Source organism: Hemicordylus capensis, chromosome 4 (genome assembly GCF_027244095.1).
Source record: "Hemicordylus capensis ecotype Gifberg chromosome 4, rHemCap1.1.pri, whole genome shotgun sequence".
In the NCBI taxonomy this organism is placed as follows: Eukaryota; Metazoa; Chordata; class Lepidosauria; order Squamata; family Cordylidae; genus Hemicordylus; species Hemicordylus capensis.
Window position 1 is genome coordinate 221,943,686 of NC_069660.1, and position 14,127 is coordinate 221,957,812.

Below are 14,127 nucleotides of genomic sequence, written 5' to 3' on the forward strand. Positions count from 1 at the left end.
CTCTCTCTAAATCTCTATGGGAAGTTCCTGAGCTGAAAGTTTTTGACAGAAGTGGTACACGTTTTTTTTTGTTTGTTTTTTTAAAGCTTGGGAACCCCTGGTGCTTAACTTTGATAATGTTTCCCCACCCCCACAAGTTACATTGGCTTTAATTTTTCCTCCATAGTCTACCTATGTGAACTGATGTTCAGTTTAACTATAAGCCCAAGAGTGACTTGCATCTTCTGAGGGTGCACCAAGGTAGAATTTGTATGAGTTCCCCATATTGTGAGTTGTACCTGCCTCGAGAGCATATGCATCTCCCCACAAAGGGGATGACTAGTTTGTTCTTTCACACACTGCCCCAAAGCATGGATCTATTCTGGACACTCGAACCACTCTCAAGAGGTATAATTTGCCAGATTGACTGAAAAGGCCAATGCAGGTTGGAAAAATAATCGTATAAAGCAGCTGTGTGATTCTTGGGATCCTTCAATAACTGTTAGATTTTTGTATTGGTGGTTATATTCTCTGCTGCACTTCATGATTACAGCCATGTGTATATATAAATATCTAGCCAGCATGGTGCTTGTTTCGATCCTGTGTTTCTTGGTGTGTTTCCTACATGGATAACTATGTTTGGCTCGTTCTAAGTGGCTTTTGGAAGTGTATTAAGTGTCATTTCCAAATTCATCATTCTCCTACCCTGCAATATACCATGAACATATTTTCCATTTTAGACATCACTACATACTTCCTTCCCTGTGCTTACTACTGCTATTGCTAATTATTGCTCCTAATTAATGTGTGTTATGTATCCTAAGCTCTCTGTATATTATCCAGCTCAATTGTTTATGGTAGTTTCTTTCTTTACATTTTTCTTCTTCTTCAATGTTTAGAAAAGAGAGAGTGATATTAACTGAGTTGATAAATCTGTCTATTTTATTGGTGTATTTTGTCTTTCAGATTTTGACTTGAACTATTTCTGGCACTGGAGCAAGTTTACAGATTATGTGCAGTGTGTTCTGACTTTCACTGGAGTAACAGGATACATCACTTACCTTTCTCTTGACTCAGTTATCTTTGTTGAAACACTGGGCTTCCTTGCTGTGTTCACAGAAGCCATGCTTGGCATCCCGCAGCTCTTCCGTAACTATCAGAATAGGTCAACTGAAGGAATGAGGTAAGATTGTACACTTATCATAAGCATTTCCCTTAGATCTCTGGCTCTGTTCACATGTTTAATTGTTTGTTCTTGCTTAAGCAACAACCCCAGAACTACCCTGAATTAAATGGGAAAACAGCACCACATCTTTAGCTAACTCTGGCACAGCCCCTGTATTTTGAAGACAGCACTGGCAGAGGACTGTGGGAATCCCACAGTTGATGCTAAAGTTAGGGAAGCTGGAGAAAATCCAGCACAATGTAATATGAACACATGGTGTCTGAATATAGAGTGAGTGAGTACATATACTGTACATGTAATTTTATATGTAACTTTGGAATACTTTTTCAAGGCTAGAAAATATGGCACATATCATGGTAGGCAGAGCTTTGTGTATCTGGAGATTTGCACAAAAGTGTGTGTATTGTATGCAGAATTGAATGGGTTCTACTCGGATTAAGAACTGTATTAGTGGAACTTTTCCACTAGCTGTGTGTGTGTGTGTGTGTGTGTGTGTGTGTGTGTGTGATATATATATTTGGCAATCCCCACTTCTCCCTGAGCCCTCACCCACACCTGCTTCTGAAGCCCTCCCAGCCCTCATGAACATACATTTTTGCGGGGGGGGCACAGGGGGCTGCAGAAGGAAGGGGGAATATCTGGATACCACTCCCACCCCCTGGGGAGGAAGTAGAGCAAAAGCGATCTGCTTGTGCTACACTTGGTCTGGATTCCATACAGTAGCATTAGTATTCCAGATGTTAAAAGTAATGCTCTTTTGCAGCATGTACAGTTTTGCAGATTGCTCACACGCTTTTGAAGTCTATGGCCGAATTCAGACATAACACAGAATCAGGACCTCTAGTTCCACTCCCTCACCCCGCAAGGCGGTTGCTTGTCTGAATTCAGACAAAAGCACACTGGCCTCCTCTCTGAATAAGAACTACAGGTGGGGAGTAGGAGACTCAGTAGGGGGTTCCCAGTGCTTTGCATTGCAAGTTTCTGGTCCCTCTGCATGGCTATTATAAGCAGACGGTATAATGGCGATGAGATATGCATCTTCCAAAATCCACAATCTTCTTTTTCAAAGACTTCTTTTAATGAGTAAATAAACCCTGAAAGCCTAAAAACAGAGGTTCAAAGATAGCAAACGTTTCAATGTGACACATCAGCTGAAACCTGCTCTTAAATACAATAACATTATTGTAATTAAGAGCACATTTCAGCTACTACTGTATAGAACTGAAGCTGATGTGTCACATTGAAATGTTTGCCATCTTTGAACCTCTGTGTTTAGGTTTTCAGGTTTTATGCATTAAATCTATGAAGAAAAATATTTTTATAAGCAGAGTAAATTATGCAAAATAAACACATGTACTTAATCTGCACAATTTAATATGTTGCAGAATTCAGAATTTTTTTGGGGGGTAAAAAGATAGCTTTTAAAAAAAAATGTAGAGTATATACATAGGGAATCTGTTACTTGCCATTGTGATATAGAATTCTGAAGATTTTTGCAAAGTGATATACCTATTGCAAAATGGTATACCTATCATTTAAGTATAAATTATTTGGAGGTCACTTGTGGAGACTGCTAAAAAGCCCTTTTACAAGTTCCTGTTCTCACTGGGCAGTGATTAATCTTTGCTCAGATATGGTTTCTGTCCTTGATGTCATCAGAAATGCTGACAAATGCAGTCCTCCCAGAAGCATTGTATATGTACTCTCTCAAAATCCTTGTCCCTCTCTAAATCATCTGATCTGACAAAAAAAATATATATTGACTACATTGCTCTTGGTTTTCTTATTTTCTTATTTTTAATCTAGTGATTATCACTTCAGTTTTTATGAGTGCAAACCTATTAAAGTGCTTCTGTGTAAGAAAGAAACAAGCAAACTGCATGCAGGCTTATTGCATGTGATGACTGCACATGCACAGGGAGGGAAATCAAGTATATAGTGATGTCTTTTGCTGCATGTATGCACCATGTACATACCCTAAGATACTGCAGCTAATTCAAGTTTTCAATCATGCCTCTCCACTGCCCCAAGTCCTGCTATGCTGCCTCATTGTGGTGGCGGGGGCAAGGTGTTCTTGGGAGGGATGAGTGAAGTACACTGGGAAGTATACTCCTAGGAGGGTCACCCAAGGCGCGAAAGTCATTCCAGCTGCCCAGCTAAAGCAAGCAGGCACCTATATTGGGCAACAGCAATATAGGAAGGTGCTGGAGGTGGACGATCATTACAGTGATAATGACAAAGGCATCATTTAATACTGCGCAGGAGGGCAATGGTAAACCACTCCTGTATGTTACCAAGAAAACCACGTGGATAGACAAAATAGAATGATTGTCGATGTAGTGCTGGATGATGGGCCCCTCAGGTCGGGTGGTACTCAACATGCTACTGAGGAAGAGCTGAGGATCTCTCAAAGTACCGATGGTGTTTATGATGCGGTTAAAGCCTTTGGACGTCTAGCAGCTGATGTAGCCGTGCAGGAAAAGAAAATCCGAAGCTGCAAAGACAGAATTACAATGGGAACTTAAGAAGCATGAATGTGGGAAAGCTCAACACAGTGAAAGATGAAATGAATTGACTACAGATTGATATTTCCTATATTAGCCATTTATCCTGGTCACACAGACCAATTTTATTTGAAAATTATGCTGACCAATTTTAAACCTGTAATTTCAGATAATGTGGCAAAGTTTTGTTTCGTGGCGTTGAAGCTCTGTAAAGACTGTATTAGTAATTTGAACAGTTAGTGATTTTGTAAACTTTGAAATTTCCTGAATTTTCTTATTAATGCTATTAATTGTTATTGTTTGTTAATCTGGTCTGTGACCGCAATAAACTTATTACTACTACTACTACTACTACTACAGATTGATATCTTGGGCATCAGTGAATTAAAATGGACTAGAATGGGACACTTTTAGTCAGAAAACCATATGAGAATATTCACTGTTCTCATGAGAAACCTGTACACAGGACAGGAAGCCACAGTCTAAATGGAACATGGTGAAACAGACTGGTTCCAGATCAGCAAAGGAGTAAGACGAGGCTGTATACTTTCTCCTTCTTTATTCAATTTATATGCTCAACGTATACTGAGAGAAGCTGGATTGGAAGAAGATGAGCCCACGCTTAAAGTTGGAGGAAGAAACATCAATAACTTGCGTTACGCTGATGACAGCACTCTGATAGCGGAGAATGCAGATGATCTGCAAGCTCTAGTAATGAATGTCAAGGAGCACAGTAAAAAAAATGAGACTGCAACTAAATATAAAGAAGACTAAGATGACAATAGGTACAGCAACCATCCTCAGAATTGATAATGAAGACATTGAAGTGGTGGATAGTTTCTGCCTTTTAGGATTGACCAACAGTAAAGGTACCAGCAGTCAAGAAATATGCCACAGACTAGCACTTGGTAGGGTTGCAAAGAAGGCCTTGGGAAGGATATTTAGATGCCGTGACGTGTCTATACCTTGATGGCACTTAATCAATCAAGCCTGTGTTCACACAGCAAAATTGATATATGTGTGGTCACCGTGCATTCCTAGCGCTTTCCATGTAAGAAGTGTGACATGTTTGAAACAACCAAAATGGTTCTAGTAAGGCTGTTGCCTATACTCAACATGCTGGTATTTCTGGGATGTGTACATCTCCTGTAGGTATAGACTTGCATTGCTGTTTTCTCAGGTACAATTGAAGCTATGTATTTTAAAAGAGGGGTTTTCTGGTTTTTTGGGGGTTTTTTTTGGTGAAAATGTTATCTGGTTACATTCTGGAACGTTTCTGTTACTTATTTAAATTTATTTTTCAGTCAGAAAGAAATGTTTGAAGCAGTGCTATGGGTTTCTCTCCTCTTCCTCCCCCATTCTTGCCTAAGGGTTTTTTTTTAATTTGGTATCCCTCTCAGCACTAAATGAGTTGCACATTTCTGTCTGTATGTTTATGTTGCACCCACACTCTGTACCTGTGGCATTTGGGAGGACTAAACCTTTCTTTTTTTTTTACTGTCAGTTGTCAGTCATGTTGTTGCTGGGTCTGGCTTTCCCTTTCAAGTGCAGTAATGTTTTAATTATGCCTTTTGATAACTCAGTACTTCATAACCGTATGCTTTCTTTTTCTTAATAACACTATTGGGACCTAAGCAACGCCCTTTCAGTTTTCCATATGTATTATTTAATAAAAGTAAAGGAGTAGTCTCCCTGCCAGCTTGTTTCCTTGTACAGCAAAACAATGCAGGGATTCAGAATTAATATTTTAAAATGCATTTCTTTTAGCAGAAAAAGTTTTTTATCTGCATAAATTGTCAGTTGAATAACATTGTAATAAAACAGTGTTGGCCTTAGAAAATGTTTGTTCCAGCTTACTGTAACTTCTAGAAAGAACCACTATCCCCCCACTTTTATTTATCCAAAATGGACCTGGTCCACTTGGGGTAGTGGGTTTGTTGCTCCTGCACAAGCCTCATTGAATTTGTTCTGCCAGTTATTTCAAATCTCTTTTATGCTGCGGGCCAACATTCTCCCCTCCCCCTGCTATTCTGTCCTTCAGTCTAGCCCACAGGTCCTATGAATTTACCTTCATCTGCTCAGCATGAACAGAAGCTGCTGGCTTGCCTGTAATGAGCTGTGATTTTTCTACACAATTTATCACAAGTTTTGCTGGCAGATTGTAATCGCCATGGATGCCTGAGACCCGAACTACAAGTTGCGTACATACATATGTGTGTACACCCCCCCCACTCAAATATTTTAGATCAGGAAAAGCTGCTGCTTGTGGGTGTGACTTAAAGCAGAGAAGTGGCTTGGATATGAGGAGGAGGAAGAAACTTTCCCTATCCCCCACTCAGCTCCAAATCGCCTCCACAAGCAACGTTTCCATCTTGTAAGATTTCAGATATGTACTTTCCTTTGCAAACATGCATTTGAAAACCTGTAGAGAGAAAACGTAGTGGGGAAACAGTAGGCAGGGACCAGGTTAGGCTTTTCTCTTTCTTTCCTTTCCCCTTTCTTCCCCACTGGAAGCAGCTTCCCCCTGCCCCTCTGAAGTGCAGAACCTTCAGAGGGCTATTTTGATCAGGAAAACGTTGCACATGTGCATTGACTTCTGCTCTCAAGCAGAGGCGTATCTAGGGAAAAGAGCGCCTAGGGCAAGCACTGAAATTGTGCCCCCTGTCCAAACATCTGACACCCATCTTTCAGATAACTTTACCATAATATCTGCTCAAAAATTCAAGTCAAGCTCATTAATCTTTTAATATTTCAAAAACTATTTAGCAGTGGACGTGTAGCCAGACCAAAAAATGATGGAAAACTACAAATTTCAGTATGCTGGGGCTCATGAAATACCCAAATACTACGTGGAGGTGTACTTGGAAAACTAAACAGAAGTGCCTGTCTAATTCTCTACTATGCATTGTAGCATCACTATTACATAAGTTTTAAAGATAAATGGAGAATTTGACTTTTCCCAGATACTCTGAAGATAATTAAAGGATATGCATAGTAAACTGTGTCACTGCTTGGAATACATTCAAGTATTTCAGAAAGACAGTTAAAATGAGAGAAAGAGAGCAAGAAACTCCCAGTGGGCCTTAATACTAAGGATTTCACACTGATTCAAAGACTCACCATTAATAGCCATGTGATTAAGACATCACATTTAACTCACTTATCACAAGAAGCAAAGTAAGAGCAAATGAATACAATCCTAGCTCATAAGCTTCAGCTCAGTATTCACAAGCCCTGACTCTGTACATAGTGCCAAACTAAATACGTGTACAGTGACTTATATTAATTTTTTACTCTTTTTTTACCTGTAGCCCCTTTGGGGGGCTTCCTAAAGGCCATGTGTGGGGGTCTGCAAAGATTCCCCCTCCCCCTGCTGGCCTATAGGGCCTCGCAGGGACCATTTGAGTATGTGCAGTGGCCATTAAATTTTTTTTTTTTAAAGTGGCCGCTGAAAACAAAATGGCCACCATGCATGCTCAAATGGCCTCTGCAAGACCTGGCATGACCTAGGGCCTCACAGAGGCCATTTGAGCATGTGCAGTGGTCATTTTGTTTTTGGCTGCCATTTAAAACAAAATTAATTTTAAAAAATGGTGCCCCTCTTCAAGTGGCGCCCGGGGCACGTGCCATGCCTGCCCTACCCTAAATACGCCCCTGCTCTCAAGGCTGTATTTCAGTGAAGGGAGAAAGTAACCACCAAGCGAGTTGCTCCTTCATCTCCTACATAAAATGTACCTTGGACCTTGGAGGAATGTGACTGTTGCAGATAGGGTGCTGAAGGCCTTTGGTCTGATGCAGCAACACCATATTTTCTAAGGACACAGCCAGGGAATTTTCAAGCATCAAACATTCAGGTCGCATAAAGAAAATTAAAATGACTATATTCCTGAGAGCCTGAAAGTAGATAAAGTATAATGTACAATAATACAATTATTATTCCTTGGTTGTGTTCTGTAGCAAAGTACAGAACTACAGAGGTCCACTGTCTGCAAGGGGCCATTCCATCCAGCTGTGCCTTTTATAACTGCTGGAAAGTTCCAAACTTCATAAAAAGAACAGGAAGAGAAATAAATCAGAATGTAAAAATATGTCTGTATTATATTATGAGTAGGAACAGGCTTATACAGTAGGCAACTGTGGCCAGAACAGAAAAGAATCTAAATTGAATACTTTCCATGAATGTAATAACCCAAACTGAGTTCTTTCTAATTACTTATTAAACGTTCTGAACATATGCTAAATAAAACATGAACGATTATAAGCTGATTTTTCTAGATCTTCTTCATTCCAGTTGCTATTTAATAGGACATTGGGGCTCTGTTGGGCTGTAAAACACGTTTCAGAACAGAGAATTTAGGCAGTGCAGTTGGAATTCTATTAATGTCCATTCTAATCTTGACTACATATTAGAACTCCCGAAATAGCACATTAGCCACATCTATCAAGGAAAGAATTACTTAATTTCTATTCAGTTCAGAACTCCAGCAAGTCACTAGTCTTTTCTTATTTAAAATGGGTATTTTAATAGAAGGTAATTGTTTTATAAAGGGGAATTCAGTTTGTGATTGATGATTAGACTATATTTAATTTCTTTTACATCATCTCTGATTAAAGAGCCAGGATATAAATGCATCATTTCAGAACCCTGGGATGTTGGCATAATAAAAGAATATGACATGGAGATAGCTCATAAAATTGTACAAGGTGGTAATAGTAGAGATGTGCAGTTAGACCTCAAATTGATCCAAGTTGAATCGGGGTGATTCTAGTGATTCAACCTCAAATTGAATTACCCTTAAAATAAAGGGTCTGATTAATCGCTCCTGATTTGACTCGAATCAATGTGAGTGATTTGAGCACCGTTTTGGGCCTGGTTTTTCTGGGGAGAGCTGGAAAAATGGGCTTCAAAATGGTGCTCTTTTTCCAGGGAAAGATGGACTACCGGTTGGGGTTGGTGGGTGGATTAGCTGTTTGCTCCAGATTTAGCACTCCCTCAGAGGACTGGTCTACCATTTTGAGGTCCATTTATCCAGCTCTCGCCAGAAAAAATAGCCTCAAATGGCGCTCAAATCGCTCAAATTTATTTGAAAAATTTGAGGTTGATTTGTAAAGAAAGCTGGCTAAACTGACTATTTTCAATGAATCAATATGAGTCAATCATTTTCAATGAATCAATCAAAACCTATTTTCAATGAATCAATACCTCAAATCAAATAGTAAAATCTGATTCGTGCATACCTCTAGATAATAGTGCCCAAACTGGATGAGGATCCACTGCCAAAAATATTATTTTACTACTATCAGCACCACCACCTCCTCTTATCCTCCTCTACTACCACCGCCTATATCACTTATCCTTCTACCAGAACCATTTTCTTACTCGGATGCTTCAGAAGCTACTAAATCATTTATCGGCACTCTGCTTTCTCCTCTAGTGTCTTCACTATCACTGTTGCAACCATTGTTATCACCTGTCCCACCTCCATCACCTCTCTCTTACCTTTACTGCCACCCTATTAAACTCATAAGTCCCACGACATCCTGCATCACCCACATCTGGCATCTTGCTCCACCATCCCACTCTTCCTTCTGCCTTCTTCCTCCATTGCATATGTATCTGATACCTCAACTTCAACATCTGTCTTTGGCATCACCACCTTCCTCCTTCCACTACTATGTATTTACATATATGTAGGACCAAACAGACCTTGTACATGAATGAAAAGGTCATTATCGATCTATCATCAGCTCATCAACCTTTGCTGCTCACTTTACTGTAATGAAGCATTTGGAGGTTTCATGCCTTTCTGCCTTACTGCATGTTGTGAGAGATGCTTATGAGGGAGATGGGTACCAGTGTACACCTGATCAAGCTGTGGCTCTGAGGGTTATGGCTAATTGCTTGTAGGACTATGGGGTCTGTCAACTGGAATGGAAATGATACACCAATTGGAACATAGTTTAGCAGGTTAATTTGGCCCTGATGAAGTCACACAGTCCAGACTTTAACCTGGTGAGGGCAGCAGGACTTCTTGGCATGCCATATACTAGTAGCTGCCAAAGATTACTGCAGGTGTACCGGGAGAGAAACTGTGTTGATAAAACACAGCTTCCAAGTGAGGAGGCATTTCAGTTAATGTAGTGTTGAATATAATTTACATAGAGCTGAATGCATATTCCTAAACCCAATATAATTCTGTCGAATCAAAAATTACCATGAGTTGTCTCCTAAGTAGCTCTCTCTTTGCACAAAGTGTGGAAGTGAGTTTTGCCTTCATGCTCTTCATGCACCATACAGTCCTGTTGCAGGGGGTCTCCACACCTTCAGGTGTGGATTTCCGGGTGGGGGCGGGGATGCAAGGGGCTGCTGTTGTGCTGAGGAGGGAAGTGCACTTGCACAAACTTTCTTCAACTTGTGTTCCTGAGAAGACAACTCTTCTGGCCCACCAGATGCATCTAAGTCTTATGTTTATATAAACATAAGACTTAGATGCATCTGGTGGGCCACTGTGTGAAACAGGATGCTGGACTAGATAGGCCTTGGGCCTGATCCAGCAGGACTGTTCTTATGTTCTTATGGCTTCTGCTCCATGTATTGAAGGCTGCTCTCTCTGAAGTCCTGGTACAGCTGTGTTTAAAAGCAGATTGTGTTTCTTTGGTTGAGGTGAGACTCTTAATTTTGTGAATGTTTTCTCATCAGTTGTAATTTATTTTCCAAGCCTTCTCTCTTTTGGTGTAAGACCATCTCCTCCTTTTGTCTTCTGGTATTCCTGGGATTACTTCTTTATGCTAGAGGACCTGAGCATAGACATCTGCCCCAGAAAAGCTATATCAGTAAAAGCATGAATGCGGCAAAAGCTAATGCAAGCTATGGGACTTCCCACTTATATTTTGTTGTTATTTCAGACATGTACTTTTAAAGAGATATTGCAAAAAAGAAAAAGAAAAAAAGCAGCCCCACTTAATCACAAAATGCCATATTGGTGCAGATTAATGGGCCACAGTTATGAATGAAGTGCACAGGCAGACGTAGATGAGTCATGGGAAGAGAGCCTTGAAGTTTTTGGCAGCACATGCAGGAAAATCGAATGGCTGAAATTGCTGCTGCTGTATTTAGTTTTGTTATGTCAGCACAAAGCAAGAGAGAAATCATTGAAATACTTTCAGTGCTATAATATGTTTTTCAAGTGGCCATTGTACTGTTTATGTTCAAATGAGAAATGAATGCAACAGACTTTCAGAAGGAACTCTATTATTTCCAGTCTTCTCAGAAGGAAGAAGTACCACACATTAGCAAGAGGAGCAGCCATAGCTCAGTGACAGAGCACATGGTTTGCATGTAGAAGGTCCCAGGTTGGATCCCTGACATCTCCACTGAAAAGGATCAGGTGATGGGAAACACCCTTGTGTGATGTCCTGGAGAGACACCGCTGGCCAGAGTAGAGAATACTGGACAAGACAGATACACAAATCCTTTACCATTTGACGAGACAATAAAAAAGCACTTAAAGGGGTCACCTGTTCTTGCTGAGAAATGGCAGCAGCTGGCACAAGTTTGGGCTAAGTGTCTGGTGTGGGGGTGACTGGGGGTGCCCCCAGAGACCCAGGGCCCTGCTGCAGCAGTATGCCCAGTCACAATGGTGGCTATGTGCATGCTTTCTAATAGCCAGCCGGGGCCATTCCAGGGGCTGAGAGCTCTGTGTTCTGGTAAGGAAGTTTAGCATTCTGCCACATGAAGCAGCTGTATCAAGAATTGGGGCTCTTAGCCTCAACCTAGGCGGCTGCTGGCAAAAGGAACTTCTGCAAGCAGCAGCTCCAAAGATTTGCTGTTTGGGGTTCCTTCACCTCACCAAGAGTGGAAACTCCAAGACATTGTTGTTCTGTTTCTGTCATACTGAACATTTTGGAGTATGCATACCTTATACTTATGAAACAAATTACCTTGACCGCTTATAATGTTTGCAGCAGTGAGCAATTTTTAGTTACATAGAGCACTTACTTTATAAGAAGCTGCCCATGAAAGAACGTATGAAGAGTAGAGGGCAACTGCATTGGTGAGTTATAAAACTCCCTGGTGTTTTCTTAATGTGTAAAAAGCTTCCACGTTGAAGGGTGTCATTAAAGCATGAAAATTAACTGAGGATATTTTCACTAGCTGTAGTGATTGCCAGGCTTGAAGGAGGACTAGGCCTTAAAGTAACTGCTTGGAGAGTGGGTTTCTCCAAATAAGGAAGAGAGCCTGGGAGAATCAAATCCCTATAGCCCAACCCAGAGTGAGGGGCAGGGTTGACTGGACAACAACCTATAGAGGAGTAGGGGAGGAGTGTGCAAGAACAGCCCTGTTGGATCAGGCCCAAGGCTAATCTAGTTCTGTTTCACACAGTGGCCCATCAGATGCCACTGGAAGCCCATAGGCAGGAGCTGAGGGCATGCCCTTTCTCCTGCTGTTACTCCCCTGCAACTGGTACTTGGAGGCATCCTGCCTTTGAGTCTGGAGATGGCCTATAGCCCTCAGATTACTAGCCATTGATAGACCTCTCCTCCATTAAGTTATCCAAACCCATGGAGTTAAGTTCTTCCCAGGAGGCTCTGGAGTGATCAGCAACTACTGTAAAGAAAGGGGAGACTAACAGCCTTGGGCTGAGAATCAACTGGAAGTTCCTTACTTGGAAGTAAGTAGGAAGGATAGGGACCAGTTTAGCTGGATGTGTCAGGGAATTTATTTTTGTTTAAGTGCTTGGATCTGACTTCATGGTTCTTGCAGTTCCTGAGGAAGGGTTTTACTTGTCTGGAAGCAGCGATTGCTGATGCCTTTGTAGTTTTCCTTATCACCCAGTTGTTTTTAAATCGTTGTTGTTGTTAAAGAGTGTCACCTCTTATTGGATCCTGCCCTAGTCCCATGCTCTTGAAGGCCTAAGACTGCTCAAGCCTTTCTTGTAGGGAGGAGTTTTCCACTTTCTCTCCCAGAATATTCCCTTGGAAGGATGAATTTACTCATATTAAAAAGTGGATGGTGGCAGTCTCCCCGGGACACCTCATAGCCAGATGAGGGACTTTGTATCCCCCCCACCCTTTTAATAGTTACACTAGCAGTCACATGAACTACTGCATTTTGATTCATGCCATACAGATTGTTAGTTACACTAGGAGATTACACACACACACACACACACACACACACACACACACACACACACACTTCCATAATAACCATAGTAATTGAAATCCCCCTAATATTTAAATAGCCTAAGCCTACCATCAAGCTAATATAATAAAATAGAGATATGAATCACTGACTAAATTGAACGAAGAGTTTAAATATTTAATTACTTCTATAAATTCATATTTTCTTGAGGGGGTTGCAGAAGGAAAGATTAAAGAAATTTATATTAATAATAGTGGGTTCTGTTATGACCCTCAGCCTGCAAGAATGTCCCCCAAAGCAGTAATAATATCTCATTACACTGTTTGTTGACTTCGAGAACAGAAATAATTAGAGAATCGTTGTGCCTGGATGTCCGTGTAAATAAAAGAGTAAACAAACTCTTGATGATTGTTGAAGTATGCCGTGGCATAGCAATTTGGGTGCATGTTCTCCACAGCTGTGGGCCGATATCACACATACCAGTGGCCCCTTAGCAATGAGGTGGAGGCATGACCAAGTGAACCAGCGTTTTCATGTGAGTAGTCTTTAGTCCTGCAAGATTTTTGTTATGGCGGTATATTGGAAAAAAGTGCTGCTGTTGTCATGGAAATCTTGCAGACCACTCTTGTGGGGGTACTGCATTGCAAAGCCCCCACCACCTCTGTGTGCAGTGGTCCCAGCAGAGATCTAATGTGCTCTCAAGGCAGTTGAGTAGGGGCCACCATCATGTATGACCTGTCCATTGCACAAATAGTGAACATGACATATGTGTTATCAGATCTACTGTTGCATTACAGCTTACAACCGCCCAGAGACGAAGGTTTGTGGCAGTATACAAATTTGATAGATAGATAGATAAATAAATAACTACATCACGAATTATCCTTGTTGCATGGTGTCTGTGCAATTAGCCATTGAGGTGCAGCAATACTCATATAATTGGAGCTGATTCTATGAAACAAGGGCAACCTCTTCCCTCTCCCTGCAATAAATGCAAGATTTCCCTGGCATTGTTAGAATCTGCCCAGATCTCATATGTGCTGCTTCATACAAATATCTGACTGCCCAAAGGTGCTCAAAAAGATGGGCTAGGTTCTTAGGAGCATCTTTGGCTTTCTATCTAGTATGAGAATCAAACCTCATTTTAAAAAACCAAAACAAAAAAAAAAACCCCATCAATGATTCATGGACTTATTCCAAGATGATGATGTATTTGCTCCATGCATGTGACACAGAGTTCACTCTGGATCATCTTTCTTTGCAAAACTTCATCATACCTTATTACCGAAGGGTTGCTTCCTCCCACCGCCTCC

At 41.0% G+C, this 14,127-nt stretch overlaps 1 protein-coding gene across 3 annotated transcripts in view; it reads left to right on the top strand.

The window, feature by feature from the left end:
- SLC66A2 (solute carrier family 66 member 2) overlaps window positions 1-14,127 on the top strand; it is a 97,620-nt gene that overhangs the window by 65,011 nt on the left and 18,482 nt on the right. For all 3 annotated transcript variants that reach the window (XM_053249465.1, XM_053249464.1, XM_053249466.1), the window contains one exon: window positions 946-1,162. In XM_053249465.1, coding sequence (XP_053105440.1) covers window positions 946-1,162 — 217 coding nt within the window. The remainder of the gene's footprint in view (window positions 1-945; window positions 1,163-14,127) is intronic.